Raw genomic sequence first — 19,262 nt, 5'->3', positions numbered from 1 at the left:
AAATGGGGGTGAACACACTGAAATGGGGTTAAAACACACTGACATGGGAGTAAACCACTGAAATGGGGGTGAAACTCGTTGAAAATGGGGGTAAAACACACTGAAATGGGAGCAAAATCACTGAAATGAGGGTGAAACTCACTGAAATTGGGGTAAAACTGAAATGGGAGTGAAACACTGAAAATGCTGGTAAAACACTTAGATGGAGGTAAAACACCTCAAATGGGGGTAAAACACACTCAGATGGAAGTAAAACGCTGAAATTGAGGTAAAACTCATTGAAATGGAGGTAAAACACTCTCAGATTGGGGGAAATACACTGAAATTGGGGTAAAACACTCAGATAGAGGTAAAACACCTCAAATGGGGGTAAAACTGAAATGGGGGTAAAACACACTGAAATGAGGGTAAAACACTTAGATTGGGGTAAAACACTTAGATTGGGGTAAAACACTGAAATGGGGGTAAAACTCACTGAAATGGGGGTGAAACTGAAATGGGGGTGAAACTCATTGAAAATGGGGGTAAAACACACTGAAATGGAGGTAAAACACTGAAATGTGGGTAAAACTCATTGAAATGGGGGTAGAACACTGAAATTGGGGTAAAACACACTGAAATGGGTGAAACTGAAATGGGGGTTAATCACACCGAAATGGGAGTAAAATCACTGAAATGTGGGTGAAATACACTGACATTGGGGTAAAACACACTGAAATTCAGGTAAAACACATTGAAATGGGGGTAAAACACACTCGGAGGTGAAACACCTCAAATGGGGGTAAAACACTGAAATGTGGGTTAAACTCACTGAAATGGTGGTAAAAGTCACTGAAATGGGGGCAAACCACTGAAATTGAGGTAAAACACACTGAAATGGGGTCAAGCACACTCCAGAGTGGGGTTGGATAAATCATTAACTTGGCAGCTGGAGAGAGACCAGGGGGAATTAGAAAATAAATTCATTTTCAGGTTTTAAGAGGGTGGTAAAAGAGAATCAAAGTAACTTTTGAGCTTTTAAGAGGGTGGTAAAAGAGAATGAGGAAGGAGCAGGAAAGCACAGAGCAGCTGATGTGTGTCTGCCCCATCCTGGACACAAATGCCAGGATTCCCTGTGGAGTTAACATGATTTCCTCTAGGGGTGGGAGCTCAGTGCAGGCTCAGAATGGAATCTCTGAGTGTCCCATCTCTCTGGGAGCTCACCACAATTAGGATTGATGTTTTTCTGTCCCTGCCACTCTGCTTTGAACCCTTCTCAAACACCCAGAGCAGCTTTTGCCTTCCCCATCACCTCCCAAACCTGCCCCAAATCCCATTTTCTCCTGGCAGAACACCAAAAAACCCAACAGCCATGGGGCTGCTCCCACATTTTCTGTGCCTCTCTCTTTGCAGTCCCTGCAGAACAAGAGTTACAACCACTTTGCTGCCATCTATTACCTGCTGGTGGAGAGGCTGAAGTCGCACAGGAGCAGTTTTCCCGTGGAGCAGCGCGTGGATGCGCGGCAGCGCCGGCCCAGCACCATCGCCGAGCAGACCGTGGCCAAGGTCAGCCCCCTCCCGGCCTCTTCAGCCTCATCCCCTTCCAAAATCCTGCCCTTCCACCTGCAGGCCCTCCCTGATGCTTGGTGTGGTTCCATCCTGGAGAGTGAAATGCAAGGAGTGGGTTTGGGTTTGGCGAGGATCTTGTTTTTATCCTCAATTCCCAGTTCATCTCCTATTAAAGGTCCTGTGCTTGTGCTCCCAACTGGGAGAATTTGAGCTTGGCTTTAGTGGGAATTTTCATTTTTAACCTCAGTTCCCAGCTCATCTCCCATTGAAAATCCTGTGCTGCTTCTCCTAACTGGAAGAATTTGGGTTTGGCTTTAGTGGGATCCCCATTTTTAACCTCAGTTCCCAGTTTGTCTCCCATTAAGGGTCCTGTGTATGTGCTTCTAGCTGGGAGAATTTGGGCTTGGGTTTAGCAAGGATCTCATTTTTAGCTTCAATTCCCAGCATGTCTCCAGTTGAAGGGGAAATCCTGTGCTGCTTCTCCTAACTGGAAAAATTTGGGTTTGGCTTTAGTGGGGATCTCCATTTTTAACCTCAACTCCGAGCTCGTCTCCTGTTGAAGGGAAAGTCCTGTGCTTGTGCTGCCAACTGGGAGAATTTGGGTTTGGATTTAGCAAGGATCTCATTTTTAACCTCAATTCCCAGCTCATCTCCTGTTGAAAGGAAAGCCCTGTGCTTGTGCTCCTGACTGGAAGAATTTGGGCTTGACTTTAGTGAGAATCTACATTTTTAACCTCAGCTCCCAGTTCATCTCCAAGCTTGGTTTAGTGACAGAAAGTCACAGAGAACATTATCAATTTGAAGATGTATTAAAGGCAGGTGGAGCCAGATGAACAAGGAGGAATAAAACACCTCTAGGAGGGGACTCCTTGTACTGAATTCCTGCATTTTAGAGCCACATCCCCACTTTTTTCTCCAGTCACAACCTGACACTTGTCCCAAGGATAATTTGTTTTCACACTTGGTGGCACCACAGCTCCTGGCTGAGGCTGATGGTTTCCTTTTGGCCGGGGTTTGGACACTGCACTCCAGGAAATAAAGGTTCAAAACCAGGGAAAAAAATATCCCTGTTTTCCTAAGTTTTAGAGATTCCCTAAAAAATGCATTGAAACCATTCCCGAGCCTCCTGGTAGCAGTTGGGGTTTGTACTGAATATAAAAAGGGATTTTAGAGCACCAGAAAGCCCCAAAGTCTGTCTGTGCTGCTGGGAATAACTCAGCTTCAATAACTACTGAGCTTAATGACATTTGGGGTTGGCCTGGCTGCTTTGGGGGTGGAAATGTTGGGTTTTTATTTTCCAAGTTTAAAGGCTAAGAATGCTCTTCATCCCGACCCAAGAAATAAATCTTGCACTTCTGCTTTGGCTCTGAGCTGCACATTGTTGGATCTGTGACTTGGGATGTTGCTCCCTACCTAAAACTCTTCCAGTTTTTGAGTTCCCTTCCTAAAACTGTCCCAGTTTTGAATTTCCTACCTAAAACTCTTCCAGTTTTGAGTTCTCTACCTAAAACTTTTCTAGTTTTGAGTTCTCTACCTAAAACTGTCCATTTTGAATTCCCTACCTAAAACTGTGCCAGTTTTTGAGTTCCCTACCTAAAACTCTTCTGGTTTTTGACTTCCCTTCCTAAAACCTTTCCAGTTTTTGAGTTCCCTACTAAAACTGTCCCAGCTTTTGAGTTCCCTACCTAAAACTCCTCCAGTTTTTGAGGTCCCACCTAAAATTCTTCCAGTTTTGAGTTGTTAATTTCTGTTTTTTCAGGCACAGGCCGTGGTGCCCTCGGTGAGCCTGCATTCCCCAAATCCAAGGCTGCTGCAGTCTCCAGGGCTCCCCTCAGCCTCAGGAGCAGAAACTTTCTCCTTCCCTCCCTCCAGCTGCCAGGGAGAGGCAGCTTTTATGGAGGAGGAGAGGGTCGAGACACCAAAGGTACAGCTTGAATTCACTCTATTATTTATTTCTTTCTTTTTTTTCAGAAATTATTCCAGCTAAAAAATATCATTGTCTTTTAAAAGCACAGCAGTGCTTCCTGAAATTTGAGTATTTAAGCAAAAAGCAAAAGTTGTAGGTATTGCACATTCTCTCTCTCTGTGACTCTCCACAGCTCTGTCTTTTTTCATCATTCTTGGTTTATGTTCCATTCTCACCACACTGCTGTTGGAAAGGGGGAAAAAAACCCCAAAAAAGTGAATTTCTTTCCCTTGTTCTTCTAAAACACATTTTCAAGAGCTCTGAAGACTCTTCCTTCTCACACAGAGGGGTTGTGGATGCAGCTGAAGTGTCCAAAAGGAGCTCTAGCCTGATCTGGAGGCAGCAATTAGACGGGGGAAAGAGCTTAAAATAATTACATTTATGAAGTATGTGACTCTCATAAAACTTCTGTTGTTTCCTCTCACGTTGCACCACATTATAACTTGAATTTCAGCAGTTTTATCCTGCCTGGTGCCAGCTGGGGTTTGATTCCTGGCTGCCAGTTTGAAGGGTTTATTGCTCCCTGGTTTGTTCTCAACACCAAGAGTGTGGCCCTGACTCCTTGTGTGGTCTCTGGCAGCTGGAAAACACAAATTTGGAAGTTCAAAAGCACTTCCAAATTAACATTTCAGGCTTTATTTTGCTTTAGGAGGTGCAGTTTGGCCAGGGGAGGTCAGCAGCTGGGGACAGCAGTGAGGTGTCAGGGGAATATTCTGAATTTTTGTAGGACAGGAACCACTCAGGGCTCTGGACAAACTGCAGGAGCCAAGGTGGGGTTGGTTCTGCTCTTCCCTCTGCCAGAGCAGTGCCAGGCTTTGGAGGGGAAAAGTCCCAAGTGGGGAAGGAAGGTGTGCAAGGAATTAAATTTAAGAGGTAAAATCCACACAAATCAAAGCAGAGGCAGAGTTTTCCTGTGCAAGAATCATCATTTTCCTGCAGTTTAAATTATTTATAGCTGTGCCTTGAGATTTTCCTACCAGTTGTTAAGAGTTGCTGTCCGTGCAGTGAAACCTCTTTTCCAAACTGCTCCTCCTGTTCAAAATGCCAAAGGACTTGGAGGAGAATTCAGAAATGGCTCACATAAAATGGCTTTACATGAAACCAGCTGCAGCAGAGCCAGGTTTTGTGGTTAAGGATTGTGTTTTTTCCATCTGTGTTTTACCCAGTGTTCCTATTTGTGTAGTAGGACAGATTATTACAGGAAATATGGATAATTACAAATAATTACAGGACAGAGCCTCCAAAAGCTGCAGGACATGGAAATATTTATAAATGAAAAATATATCGATAATAGAAATAGAAGTATGACTATAAATATAAATGTAAGTATAAATATAAATTAAATATATATATAAATAGAAATGTAAGAATAAATATAAGTATAAATATAAATGTAAATGTAAAGATAAAGATAAATTGAATGTTGATATAGATATAAATTAAATATCTATATAGATAAAAAGAGTTATTTATATAAATATAAATTAAATATTTATATAATTATAAATGAAAATTTAGAAATATTTTTTGCCTAAAACCCCAATAATTTCATTTGGCAAAGAATTAGTTAAGGCATGGAATGACCCATGACAAACTGGCTTGGATAATAAAACCAGAATTAAAATCTTAGGAGCAGTTTAGGTTGGGGAGGTGCCTCCAAAGGTCTGATCCAGAGCTGTGGGAGGGGAAATCCAAGGAGGGAGATTCTGCAGCTTCTCCAGGCAACCTGTGTTTGCAGGGGAACAACATTAATCAAGCGGACTCGTGCTGGAAAAAAGGTGCATTTATGGAGTTATTCCTGAGCGCGGCCCTGCAAGGATGAAATACAAGGCTGGGGTTTTTTGGTTGGTTTTTTTTTTTTTTTTTCCTGCTGTTTATCTGAGTGTGATAAATGAGTACAGTAGGTAAAGGAAGGGGGGAGTAGCAGCAGTGCACATTCCATAAATATTTTATAGTTGTGACTAAGCTGTTAAAGTTCTTAATAACTCAAAAAAAAAAAAAAAAAAAGCCAACAAAAAACAAAACAAGAAAACAACCAACCAACCAAAAAAAAAAAAAAAAAAAAAAAAAAACAACCAAAACAAAACCAAAAAAACCCACCAAAAAACCCCAAAAATGAAAAAAAACCCAAAAAACAAACAAACAAAAAAAACACAAAGAAAACCTCCTCCCAAAAACCAAAAAAACCAAACCCAAAAATAACCCCCCAGAAACCCCAAACAAACAAAAAGAAAAGAAAACCACAAAAAAAAAAAAAAAAAAAAAAAAAAAAAAAAAAACCCACAAAAAACCAACCAAACAAACAAAAAAACCAACAAAAAACCAAAACAAACAAACAAAAACAATAAAACACCTCAGCCCTGGAGAGCAGAGAACTGTGGGAATAAAAATACCTCGTTTTAGGGAATTGAGTGTTAAGGGAGCATAAATAGGAAATTAAGATTTGTACATGATGAGTCTTAATTAACTCAGAATTAAAGATCCCAACTGCCTTCAGGCCAAGGATTTCCTGCCTTTGGGGGTGATTCTTTGGGGAAAGCTGGGCACAAAGTTGGGCACCAAGCAAAGCTGGGCACAAAACTGGGCACAAAACAAAGCTGGGCACAGAGCTGGGACCAGAACTAAGCTGGATGCCCAACAAAGCTGGGCACAGAGCAAAGCTGGGTTCAATGCTGGGCATAGAACAAAGCTGGGCACAAAGCAGAGCTGGACACCAAACAAAGCTGGGCACAAAACAAACCTGGGCACAGAGCAAAGCTGGCACCAAACCAAGCTGTCCCTGTCCCTGTGTCCCAGGTGAACGGCTGCCTGCTGGACCCCGTGCCTCCCGTGGTGATGAGGAAAGGATGCCAATCCCTGCCCTCCAGCATGATGGAGACCTCGATTGATGAGGGGATCGAGACAGAAGGAGAGGCAGAGGAGGACCCAGCCCAGGCCTTCGCTGCCCTGCAGGCGGCTCGAGGGGGGAAGAGGCGTCACACCCTGGCTGAGGTCACCAACCAGCTGGTGATGGTGCCAGGCACAGGTACAGAGCTCAGCTCAGGGCTCATTTCCTGCCCCAGAGCTCAGTCTGATCAGCTGGGGATGGAAAACACAAGGGTTTATGACTACAAGACAATTTGTATTTGCTAGAAAGGACAAAGGGGAAAAAATATCACAAAATACCCTAAAGTCTCCCGTTGAGACAGTATAAAATCAATGCAGCAAATTTACAGGTGATGAAACTCATGTACGACCCCAAATCAGGCAGAATTGGCTGCTTTTTCACCTGAATGTCCCCAAATCATCAATCCCCTAAAGGTGAGCTGGCAGAGAGCAGTGGGGAAATAAAACCCTCTGGACTCAGTGAGGTGACCAAGCCTTCCAGGCTACAGTTTTGTCAGGATTATCTGTGGGGGGAAAAAAAACCCTAAACACTTTCCAGACAAGCCAGTGAACATCTGCAGAGTGTCTGACTGCTGCAAGATGCTGCAGAAAGCAGCAGCAAATCCCCATTATTGTACTGCAAGTTTTACTTGATAATTCCTTTGTCAAGACTTTTTTGGGCTGTTCACTGTAAGAATTGGCAGGAGTAACTCAAGTCAAGGGCAGACAGCAGCAATTTGTCCCTTTGTGGTACAGAAACCCATCACAGTTTGGGGAAGAGATCTCCTGCCCCAGTGGGGAGGAATGCTCCCAGTCAGAGTCAGTGGCACTTTCTTCCTCGTTTATTTTCGGTTTTTTGTCCTTTTTGTCCCAGGGAAAGTCTATTCCTTGGATGAGAACTCCTCTCTGGGCAGCCTCGACTCTGAGTACGACATGGGCTCCATCCAGAGGGATCTGAAATTCCTGGGAGAGACGCCTTCCCTGAAGGAGATGGTGCTGAGCAGCCAGCAGGCCCCTCGGGTGGCCTCCCCTTTCCTGGGGCTCAGGCCAGCCAACCCTGCCATGCAGGCCCTGAGCTCCCAAAAACGGGAGGCTCACAACCGCTCCCCCGTCAGCTTCCGCGAGGGCCGCCGCGCCTCCGACACCTCCCTCACACAAGGTACCCTGTGCTGGGGCCCTGGGAGTGTGGGATGGAAATCCTCTGTGCTGGGGCCCTGGGAGTGTGGGATGGAAATCCTCTGTGCTTGGGGTCCTGGGAATGTGGGACGGTTTGGGGCCTTTTGTGGTGGGGTTAGCTCCAGCCAGGTCTGGACAGAAGATGGGAGACACGATGGTATCTCATTCAGACTCAGTTGTTCATTATTTTTATCTAAATTACACCTCATGAGGTGTGAGCCCTGTCTAAAAAGACAAGGAAATGGCCCCTTTTAACTCATTGCAAGGACTTTTAACCAATAAGAAAAAACAGTTTAAACCCAACACTTAAGTTATTTTTATTTATAACCCAGTTAAAGATTACTTAATGTTCCTAATGTGGGTTTTCACTAACCAAGTAGAAAAGATCACCCAAACCCGAGAAGGAGGAAGAAGAAGGATTCAGGCAATGCCCAAATCCCTCCAATTGTCCCCTGTGGTCTTGTGACCACTGACCAGGGACTTCTGGCTTATGCAGTGAAGACATTCTCACGCTTGGATGAGACTGCAGCCATAAAAATGTTCTGAAACATCTTGAAGTGCTCCCGTCCCTCATAAAATCCCGACACTCCTCTGCATCAAGAATTGTTCTATTCAGTAGCAACAATCTGTTTGAATAATCTGGTTTAATAATAATAATAATAATGGCACCCAGAGCAGGAAATGCCCTCTGTGCTCAGCAGCCACACCGTGGCTCGGTTGTCACCCAGCTTATCTCCTGTGCTGAGCAGAAAATCAAATTATTCTGACCAGGGTTTGTTTTTTTGTTTTATTTTTGCTCATCTCCTCTCCAGGAATTGTAGCATTTAGGCAGCACCTCCAGAACCTGGCACGAACCAAAGGAATCCTGGAGCTGAACAAAGTCCAGCTGCTGTATGAACAGATGGGCTCAGAGGAAGAGCCCTCTCTGACATCAGCTGCCACCCAGCTGCAGGACCTCATCAACAGCCCTGCACAGGTGCTTAAAGCAGAAATGGAGCTCCATCTTCATGCTTTGGGGCAGATCAGGAGAGGCTGAGGTGGTGTGGACACCTGGGAAGAGCTAATTTGTAAATAAATTCCCTATTCCCCTTTCTGCCTTAGCCTGGAGAATTTGCAGCCCTTGTTTGACCCATTGTGGTGTCACCGAGTGACTCTGTCAGTTTTCACCTTCTTTTTCACCTTTTTTCACCCAAGAAAGCCATTGCTTCCAATCTGGAGGGTGGTTTGGGTTTGGCAAGGGCCAGTGACACCTTTTCTTGGTGGAGCTGTAACCGCAGGAAGCGCTCAGAGCCTGATCTGCAGAGTGAAACCTTAAAGAGCTCCCAGTGAGCCGTGTCCAGGGGAACCTTGGAACCTCTGGCAGAGAAAATCCTTAAAGGGAGGGTTGAGAGAGCCTTTTCTGGACATGCAATTTGTTCCTGTTCCCTCTGCAGGAGGAAGGCTCTCAGCAGCAGCAGCAGCAGCAGCAGCAGGAGGCTCCAGCTGCTTTCCCCAATGGTGCACACCCCCCACTGCTGTCCCGAAGGCAGAGCCTGGAGACTCAGTACCTGAAACACCGACTGCAGGTACCCCTGTCCTTCCCTTCCCTTCCCTTCCCTTCCCTTCCCTTCCCTTCCCTTCCCTTCCCTTCCCTTCCCTTCCCTTCCCTTCCCTTCCCTTCCCTTCCCTTCCCTTCCCTTCCCTTCCCTTCCCTTCCCTTCCCTTCCCTTCCCTTCCCTTCCCTTCCCTTCCCTTCCCTTCCCTTCCCTTCGCTTCCCTTCCCTTCCCTTCCCTCCCCTCCCCTCCCCTCCCCTCCCCTCCCCTCCCCTCCCCTTCCCTTCCCTTCCCTTCCCTGTAGCCCTGGTTCTATGCCTGAGGTGTTTTGGTTTTCTGAAATTCTTTTCCCAGGGAATTCTCTGTAAACAGGAGAAATGTTTTTGTAGCTGTACCTTTGTTATTCATTCCTTTCCCCAGGAGGGACTTCTCCTTGCTGTCCCTCTGCTCTGACCAATGGGAGTGAAGAGGTTTGTCTTTGTGTCACCAATCCAATTGGTCTGTGGGAAATGGGATAAAAGGGAGGCACATCCCAGAAATAAAGGAGTCATTTTCAGCCTCCTGAATCTCAAAATCTTTGTTGTTGTGGTGTAAAACAGCGTCACTGCCCTGCTCTGCCCTGCCCTGCCCTGCCCTGCCCTGCAGCTCTGGGCCCCAGGAAAAGCCCTCAGAGGAGAAATGAGCAGAGAACAGCTGAACTGGGAATTGCTCCATGTTTTTCTGGTGTCAGGCACTGACCCTAATGATGCAAAAAGTGCATTTTGTGCTGTTTTCCTCCTCAGCCTGGCAGGGTTTAGTAACTGCTGCTGAATACAGATTATTGCTGGAACATCCCATCAAGGTTCTGCATCAGCACCTGAGGAGCCGCTTCTTAGCCCTCTGCGCCTTCCTCTTCCACACCCCCTTTATTTCAGACCCATTTTAGTATATAAAAAATGGGTTTTCCCCAGTTTTCCAGCTTGCAGCTTCTTCCACTTGGGAGGGAAGTTTTCCCTGGATTTTTATGGCACAATCTCTCCTGCAAAAATACTAACCAAGGGTTAAAAGCCAGTGGGTTCAGAGAGTGGCTCTGTGGACAGCTGAGCAGTTACAGGGGTAGAAAATCTTTCTCTTGTTTTCTGGATTAATTTGTTAAGTCAAATTCCATTGAAACCAGCTCTGCTTTCCTTGCAGAAGCCCACTCTGCTCTCCAAAGCTCAGAACACTTGCCAGCTCTACTGCAAAGAACTGCCCCGGAGTCTGGAACAGCAGCTCCAGGAGCACAGGTGAGAATCCCCCAGATTATGCAGAAAAATCACTCTCAAGAGTAATAAAAGAACTGGAACTCTCGTTGTTCATATAGAAATTATCTGAATTATCTGAAAAGGGAAAGCTTCAAAACTTCTTTTGAAAGCAAGAACAAGTCCTGCCATGTGTTTACAGATTTCTCTGCCTGGTCTTCAGCTCCCAAATTCCCCAGAGCAGTGAACAGCAGGCTTTAAAATACAAACACATCTCATTCTTAACTAACTGAACTGAACAATGCATGGGGATAGCTTAAAAAAATTGATAAGGTTATCAAATGCCATTAGAGGACACAAAATGAAGGACACAGTCAGCAGTCAGGGCAAGAAAAGAGAACTGTTTATTCGAGACCTCGATTTATAAAGATTCTGGACAATGAGCAGGGATTGGAGGATGAGGTTGCCACCTCTCCAACCACACTGGTCAAACTACAAGTCCATCAATTGTCCCTCCTCAAGAGAGGAGTGATAGACACAAAGAACACTTTACATTCCATCACTTTGTTTACTTGAAATCTGTGAGAAACTCCACTAGAAAAGTCCAAAGGCTGAAGGTTGAATTAGAATGCTGAAAAAAAAAATAAATCAGAAGGCTGAAAAGGATCAGGGTGACAATCCAAGGAGATCTGTGCTCACATTGAAAGGTGATTAACTTTGAGGTGCTGCAGACGTTAACAGGATTGCCTGGGAGTGCTTGGAGCTGTGTGAGTGGTCAGAAAATGGCCAGAAATGACTGCTTTTCTGTCCTGGCTGCAGGCTGCACCAGAAGAGGCTGTTCCTGCAGAAGCAGTCCCAGCTGCAGGCCTACTTTAACCAGATGCAGATAGCTGAGAGCTCCTACCCCCGAGCCCTGCCCTGCCCGGAGGAGCTGCAGCCCCAGCCCCAGCAGCAGCAGCAGCAGCAGCAGCCCCAGCAACAACAACAACAACAGCAGCAGCAGCAGCAGCCAGCCCAGTTCAGCCTGCAGCAGCCCCTGAGCCCCGTTCTGGAGCCTCCCTCGGGGCAGCTGCCCTTCGAGCCTTTCCTCAGGCAGTTCCCCAAGGTGCCGCTGCCGCCCAGCCCGTCCCGGCTGTCCCCCCCGGGCCAGGCCCAGCCCGCACAGCCCCTGCAGTTCCCTTTCCAGACTTGTGACGTGCCCTCTGCAGAGCCGTGCCCTCACCTCCCCCAGAGCAGTGCAGCAGAGAGCCAGAGCAGCCCTGCAGAGGCACAGCCCAGCTACGACTCCCTGCCCCTGGCAGAGCTGCCCGGACTCTTTGATTGTGAGATGATGGAGGCTGTGGATCCCCAGCACGGAGGTTATGTCCTGGTCAATTAACACCCAGGGCACGGTGGAAGGACAAATGGACAAGCATGTGAATTTTTGAGTTGGTTTTGTTTTGGTTTGTTTTTTTTTTTTTTTTTCCTGTTCTTACCCACCCTCTGGAGAATTCATGGTGGTTTTTTCGACCCTTGGATTGACAGGGGAACTAAAAAAAATCCACCTGGCTGGAAGATAAATAAAAAAGCAGGAGATGTTTGGCCCCAGTGGCTGGAAAACAGGGAGTGCAGCTTCATCCCACAAAGTCTGCGTAGGAGGCAAAAAAAGGTGAATTTCACAGGAAGGAAACAGCCCCTTCTAAAAAAATTTTGGGGAGTTTGTCAGCATCCAACATGCACTTGGAGAGAGGAGAGCCAGTGCACACTTATCACACTTCTTGGCAATAAAAGCAATAGTTTTCATTGAAATTCAGGGTAGATTTGGCTCTGTGCTGATGGCACCTGGAATCCTCTGGAGAGCAGGAGCACGGGGTGGAATTCAAGGGAAGTTGAACTTGGGTTGAGCTCCTGGTCTGGAACTGCTCCGTGGCCAGCCCTGAGCATCTCAGGCAGCCTCCTCTTCCTCCTGCTGGCCCCAAACCAGGGCTCCTTCCCCAAACCTGCCAAGCAGCTCTTCACTGCCTGCTGAAGGAATCTGCAGCAAAGGACACCTTGACTCCTGTCAGAAAGAAAAACCTGGGACTGTGTGGAGAGACCTCTGGGTGAGGATGGGAATTCTGGAGGATCCAGGATGAGCCAACAGAGACAGAAGGTAAGAGAGCCATGAGAGAGGGAGAGAGCAAGAGCTGCAGGAAATGACATTAAAAAAAAATAAAATCCACCTGGGTGGCTTTTAAAATCACCCCCTTTTGCAGGAGGGTTTTGTCCTGGAGAAGTTCTGCTCACTGGAAAAGGATCCACCTTGTCCCTGGGTTGCATTTAAAAAAAAAAAAAACAACAAAACAAAAACAAAGCAAACAAAACTGTGTTTTGAATTTGCAGTATGTGTTGCTGGTGGTTTCTTGAGCTTTGTATATTTGGACAATTATTTAGGGTTTTAGAACTTTAAGGATAAAAACAATGAGCTTATAAAAAGTTAAAAAAAATCACCCCTGTGAAGTGATAGTGCTGTGCCTTTTTCAGTTCTTTATCAGCCTATATGCTTTTTTTTCTGAAGAAAGTAGACAATACCCCATTTATATCCCTGCTGTGGCCAAAGTCCCTTCAGAGCACACGTCCCACCATGTGGGACATGTTTAACTTTCTCAGTGTTTGAATGGCTCGTGTATATAGGACACTGAAAGTATCACAGCAATATTTCAGCATCAAACTGTTGATGTGTCTCGAGCATTTCTAGGGATGCTCCAGCAGGAGTTGTGTCTCCAGAACTTTCCAGTCATGAAATCCAAGTCATAGGAAGGGGGGGATGGCTCAGGGAGAGCTGCAGGAAGCTGAGATCTCCAGTTTGGGGTTTGTCTCTGACCCTGAAGTGGCCAGTGGCCAGGCCAGCCCTTCCCTGAGCAAACATTGAAGCACAATTGCAGCTCCATCAAAGCACAAAGAGCCAGAGGAACTGTGCTGATCACGCCAGAGTTCGCTGGAAGGTTTTGGTCTTTGATACTGCAAATCCCCAGGGCAGAGGGAGGTGGAGAATCAGAGTTTACAGCAATAAGAGCACGTTAAAACATGGAAAAGGAGGAGTTCAGGTGCTGTGTGTGAGGGGAGGAAGGGTTTGACAGGTCCCTGTGTGCTCAGGTAGAGACAACTCCTGTTCTCTGGAGTCCAGCAGTGCTCAGCTTCTACCTCTGCTCTCACAGGGATTCCCCAGACAGCAGCAGCAGCAAAGGAGAGTTTAAGGAGCAGGGATATGAGATAAAGCTCAGCTTTAACCAGCTGAGAGAGAACAGGTTTGTGTGGGGTGGTTTCCCTTGGAAGGGAAATCTGCCCGACACAGGGAACGCACAAACCCAGTGACAGAACCTGACAGAACCTGACAGAACCTGCAGCAGAGCAGGGCAGGAGCAGAGGGGAAACAGAGCCCTGTCCTTTCACTCCTCCTTCCCACCCCACAGCATCAGCCACACCTTCTGGGACGGGAGATCTGTCCCAGCACTCAGGACTGGGCAGTGCAAGCTGCTCCCAGGACACCCAATGCTCTGGAGCCTCTGCTCCAGGAGCTGGGAGAGTGCCAGAACACAAACCACTTCCTTCCCCATCCAGCTCCAGGATCCTGCACGTTTCAGGACTCAGAAGATAAAAATAATTCCGTTCTGGAGTTCTGCAATTCATTTTTCAGGATGTGCCAACCAGGCTGAGCTCCTCTGAGCTCTGCAGTGCTGGGCAGGGGGGAGCTGCAGTATTTTTTAATGTAGTTTAGACTGACTCTTTCCCCTCAGCCAAAAGCATATTTAACATTTCATGTAATTTCCTTTAAGCCAATTAGGACTAAAAGGCTTCTGAAGCCTTCTCATACAGAGAGGATCCATTGGGCACCACTTCCCACTCCTTTGAAGTGGCTTCTTTTTTTGTTCCAATCTGTTCTGTTCTAACATTAGAGAGAACTGTGTACACTACTGTTAGAGTAATTATTAGCTTTATTATCTCGTACTACAGCCTCCTTTGAAGAGACTTTGGTGTGATGTATATGGGGTACAAATTTCATACGGAGAAAAGTGCAATATGTGTGTGTGTGGTATGTTCTTTAATGTATTTTTTTAAGGATTTAGAGGGTTTAGTCTCTGCTTTGGGATAAATGCACTAGTTTTGTGAGCTCCAGTTTGGCAAGTTCATCTGTAGTATTTACATGCAACTGATCTGCTGGACTCTGTAAAGCAGTTACAGTGTATTAATACAAAAAAATAAAGAATATGTGCATTTCATTTTTTAAATTTCTAGTGAGCTAAAGCAGCACCTGCCACTCTTGTCTTCATTAGGGTCAAGTTATTTTCTCTCTGAGACACCAAAACAATCCATGTCTGCTGCAAAAACTGGATTTTCCAGACTGAGGTTTGGTTCCCGTGGTTCTGACACACTTGGGGTTGTTGGTGCCACTGACTTGTGCCAAACAGGAATTTGGGAAGACTGGAAAACGTGGTGCCACAGCATTGGCACAGCACTTTGCACTTTCATTAATAGAAGGCTCATTCAGAATTAATTAAAATTAGATAAAAAACCAGTGGAAAAATCCTCAGCAGCTCTTGTTTTCACATCACTTTGTGACATTCCTGTGACCCTCGTGCTCCCTGCTGACACCAGAGTGTGATGTTGGGAGATAAAACGCAAAAGTCAGTGGAGAACCAGTGGATTCACCTGTTCCCCCAGCCCAAAACTGCTTTTGGGTGGTGACTCAGCCCCAAACAGCCCACACAAACCCCTTTAACCAGGAGACCTCAGCTGCCCTCCCGAGTGTCTGCAGGGCACTCCCTCCTCCCCTGCTGCCCCCGAGGCCCCGGCTAAGCCATCCTTATCCCAGTGCAGGCAGCAGGAAACCTCCCTCCCCCGGCTGGCCCAGCCCTGAGCCCGTAAATCCTTCATTTCCCAGCAATTCCCTGTGTGTGTGCACTGTGCTCTGGCACAGGGAGCACAGGGTCACACCGAGGGGACAGCAGAGGGGACACTGGAAAATCCAACAGGGGCTTTAAAACGGGCTGGACTCTGTGCACACAGCCCTGGTGCTGAGCTGGCTTGGGAAATTCAAGGAGAGACTTAAAATTGTGTCTGAATTCAGTGCACACAGCTTTGCTGCTGAGCTGGTTTGGAAATCCAGAAGGAGCCTTAAAATTGTACCTGAATTCAGTGCACACAGCCCTGGTGCTGAGCTGGCTTGGGAAATCCAAGGAGAGACTTAAAATTGTATTTTATCAGAATTCAGTGCACAGAGCTCTGCTGCTAAGGTGGTTTGGGAAATCCAGAAGGAGCCTTAAAATTGTACCTGAACTCAGTGCACACAGCTGTGCTTCTGAATTGGTTTTGAAAATCCAAAGTAAGCCTTAAAACCATGTCTGAATTCAATGTTCACAGCTCTGCTGCTGAGGTGACTTGGAAAATCCAGAATGAGCCTTAAAATTATGCCTGAACTCAGTGCACACAGCCCTGCTTCTGAGCTGGTTTGGAAGATCCAAGGAAAGCCTTGGATCATGTCTTTTGAGTTCATGTCTGAACTCAATGTACACAGCTCTGCTGCTGAGCAGGCTTGGAAATCCAAGGAGAGACTTAAAACTGTCTCATTTCAGTGCACACAGCTCTGCTGCTGAACTGCCTTTGCCTTGGACATCCTAAAAGGAACCCTAAAACTCTGTCTACACACAGCTCTGCTGCTGAGCTGCTTTGGAAAATCCAAAAGGAGCCCTAAAATTGTGTCTGAATTCAGTGCACACAGCTCTGCTGCTGAGCTGGTTTGAGAGATCCAAGGAGAGACTTAAAATTGTATCAGAATTCAGTGCATACAGCTCTGCTGCTGAGCAGGCTTTGGAAATCCAAGGAGAGCCTTAAAAACATGTATGAACTCAGTGCACACAGCTCTGCTTCTGAATTGGTTTGGAAAATCCAAAGGAAGCCTTAAAACCATGTCTGACTTCAATGTTCACAGCTCTGCTGCTGAGGTGAATTGGAAAATCCAGAATGAGCCTTAAAACTGTGTATGAATTCAGTGCACACAGCTCTGCTGCTGAATAGGCTTGAACATCCTAAAAGGAATCCTAAGACCGTGTCTATACACAGCTCTGCTGCTGAACTGGTTTGGATCCAAGGAAAGCCTTAAAATGGTCCCTGAGATCAGTGCACACAGCTCTGCTGCTGAGTTGGTTTGGACATCCTAAAAGGAATCCTAAAACTGATTGCACACAGCTCTGCTGCTGAACTGGCCTGGACAGTCCTGAAACTGAGGAATATGTCAGGCTGAATATAAAATAACAGCAGGAATTGATTCTCCTCTCCCCCCTTTCTCTCTCCACTGCTGGGCAAAGTACAAGAGTGGAAAATGAGGCAGAAATTCTGCAACCCTGACCCTGATGGGAGCGTGGCCAAGCAGGTCACTGTGGGGAAAGAATTGCGAGTTCAGCCACCAGAGGGTTTTGCTGATTCAGGTGGTTTTGTGACGGGAATGTTGCACTGGAGGGGAGGTCAGATGGCAGAGAGCTCATCTGAAATGGGATGAAAAGAAACTTCTAATTGGGTGAGTCCCACAGGGAGCTGTGGATTCGAGGCAAACCCTCAAAGGGATAAGAATCAGGGAAAAGAATGGAGGAATAAGGGAAATGTTTCTGCCCCCGGTGCTTTGAGGATTCCATTGCTTGTACCTCGAGGGACAGGGAATAACTCAGTGCCACTGGGTGAGTGTGCAAGGCTAAAGGAAAAGGTTCTGTGTGGACTGAAGCTGATGTCAATCTGATTCTGGACAGGTTATCCTGATTCTCAGTGGTTAAAAGTCAGCAGAACAAAAAGTAAATTGTGGAAGAGCCTGAACACGCAGAAAAACAGAGAAATTCGAGGTTAATCTGAGTGTAAAACCACAAGATTGAGTAGAAACTGAAACCAAGGAAGGAACATCCTCTAATTTAAAAGAAATGGCCCCTGATGAAAAATCATACCTGCAGCTCCAGCAGCAGAGGATTCCACCCAGTGCCCATAATTTAATAACCACAGAACATCTCTGCTGCTGTTAGAAACCCCACAAATCTTCCTGAGGACCAGGAGTTAACCCTGGGGGTGAAATAAACAGCAGGTGAGGGGTAAAGACTGAGAAATGGAACCCTGAGAGCTCCAAAAGGGACATCACAACCCCACAGAACCCCCTGAGCCCAGGATGACCACGGGACAGCAGCAGGGATGCCCTAAGGGATCATCCCAAATCCCAAACAGGAGCACAGGGGCACAAACCCCACAGGGCAACATGCTCAGGAATGGCCACAGCAGGTTTTATCCTCATTTTAACTTATTTTAAAAGTTCTATCTGCCCATTTTCCCAGGATTTCCAACCCACCATCCCTCCCAGGGACTGGAAACCTCCATTTCTCCCCGAGCTGTCACTCTGTTTCCTGAGTTTCAGTAAAGGGGCTTTCAGGCGAGAGCTCTCTGCTCAAAATAAAAACCAAAAAAAAAGGTCCCTAAACGCGGTGATTTCCTGCCAGGGAAACGCCACAATGTGGTTTTTATGTAACAGCCCCTGCTGGGGTGATTTATCAGCAAACAGAGGCTGGTGGGGTTTGATAAGGATCCCTGTGGGGTCGGTCTGCAGAGCATAAACCACTCACAAGGAGCTGATGGGAGGTTTGTTCCCAAAAAACACCCCAAAATGGGCATTTCCCGAGCTGGGAGGGCCCTGCCAGGCCCAGGCACATTTGGGGGTTTGGGGAGCAGCGCCGACAGCGAGAGGGGAATTGGAGCAGGGGCTGAATCACCTGGAGCAGCCCGGGGGGACACGGGGCTGTTCCCATGGGAAACTCCAGCAGAGCAAGGCAGAGCCCTCCAGGACCACCAGAATAGTGTAATAAAGGATATTTATACAAAAATAAACACCCTGAGCCCCTCTGTCTCTTTGAAAGCACCATTGCCCAGCTCAGGTGCTGTCACACACAGATCACACAGCAAAGCCTCTCAGGAGGGAGAAAAACCACCTTTTCCTGCTCCTTCCCCTATTCCAGGCCAGGATGGGATTAACAATTAACAATTTACATCTCGGTAACTTGGAGAGAGCTGCTGGTGTGCGGAATCAGGAGCTGACACTTCACCAGGGAGCTCCTTTTCCTGGCACAGGACCCTGCAGGAGCCCAGTGCTCTCCTCAGAGAGCCAGAACAGCCAGGCTGGTGTCCCACAGCACCCAGAACACAGTGAGGAAATGGAAAGGCACAGTCCCCTCCACTCAGAACAACTCCCGAGGCTGGAAAAGGAGAGCCCAGAGTGCCCCGAGCCCCAGTTCACAGCCTCCCCACCAAACTGAGTGTTCAATCCTGCGGTGGAGCTCAGGAATTCCCATTTTCCTGGGACTCCCAGCCCTGTGTGGGGTGAAGAGGGGAACAAACCCGGAGAAAAAAAAAGGGTTTAACCGCCTTTTCCCCACCAGCTAAAGTGGAAGAACATCATCATCATCTTCATATCATCATCATCATTACAGCAGCAAATTAGCAGCCGAGCTAATCCTGCAGCAGAGCTCAGGAATTCCCTTTTCCCGGGTTCCCAGCCTTGTGTGGGGTGAAGAAGGGAAAAAACGCACAGAAAAAAAGTGGGTTTAACTCCCTTTTCCCCGCCAGCCGAAGTGGAAGATCATCATCATCATCATCATCATCATCATTAACGCAGCAAATTAGCAGCCGAGCTAATCCAGTGGCAGAGCTCAGGAATTCTCTTTTCCCGGGGGTTCCCAGCCCTGTGTGGGGTGAAAAAGGGAACAAACCCACAAAAAAAAAAAAAAAAAAAAAAAAAAAAAAAAAAAAAAAAAAAAAAAAAAAAAAAAAAAAAAAAAAAAAAAAAAGGTTTAACTCCCTTTTTCCCGCGAGCCAAAGTGGGAGAACATCATCATCACCATCACCATCATCATCTTCATATCATCATCATCATGGCAACAAATTAACAGCTGAGCTAATCCAGCGGCAGAGCT

At 46.6% G+C, this 19,262-nt stretch overlaps 1 protein-coding gene and 1 long non-coding RNA gene across 3 annotated transcripts in view; one reads left to right on the top strand and one right to left on the bottom strand.

The window, feature by feature from the left end:
• The window catches only part of SIK2 (salt inducible kinase 2), a gene marked incomplete at its 5' end in the record, with an annotated part of 36,990 nt that extends 22,444 nt beyond the window's left edge, over positions 1 to 14,546 (top strand). For both annotated transcript variants that reach the window (XM_083878071.1, XM_083878072.1), the window contains 8 exons: positions 1,393 to 1,545; positions 3,308 to 3,472; positions 6,311 to 6,539; positions 7,254 to 7,538; positions 8,368 to 8,531; positions 8,989 to 9,120; positions 10,262 to 10,353; positions 11,128 to 14,546. In XM_083878071.1, coding sequence (XP_083734197.1) covers positions 1,393 to 1,545; positions 3,308 to 3,472; positions 6,311 to 6,539; positions 7,254 to 7,538; positions 8,368 to 8,531; positions 8,989 to 9,120; positions 10,262 to 10,353; positions 11,128 to 11,686 — 1,779 coding nt within the window. In that variant the 3' untranslated portion in view covers positions 11,687 to 14,546. The remainder of the gene's footprint in view (positions 1 to 1,392; positions 1,546 to 3,307; positions 3,473 to 6,310; positions 6,540 to 7,253; positions 7,539 to 8,367; positions 8,532 to 8,988; positions 9,121 to 10,261; positions 10,354 to 11,127) is intronic.
• LOC310918992 overlaps positions 1 to 19,223 on the bottom strand; it is a 36,450-nt gene extending 17,227 nt beyond the window's left edge. Inside the window, exon 1 of the long non-coding RNA XR_014591771.1 lies at positions 19,055 to 19,223. This is a non-coding gene — a long non-coding RNA (uncharacterized lncRNA). The remainder of the gene's footprint in view (positions 1 to 19,054) is intronic.
• Positions 19,224 to 19,262: the final 39 nt, after the last annotated feature.

Source organism: Zosterops lateralis, assembly GCF_965231275.1.
Source record: "Zosterops lateralis genome assembly, chromosome: 25".
NCBI lineage: Eukaryota > Metazoa > Chordata > Aves > Passeriformes > Zosteropidae > Zosterops > Zosterops lateralis.
This window is presented reverse-complemented; position numbering and strand designations above follow the sequence as displayed.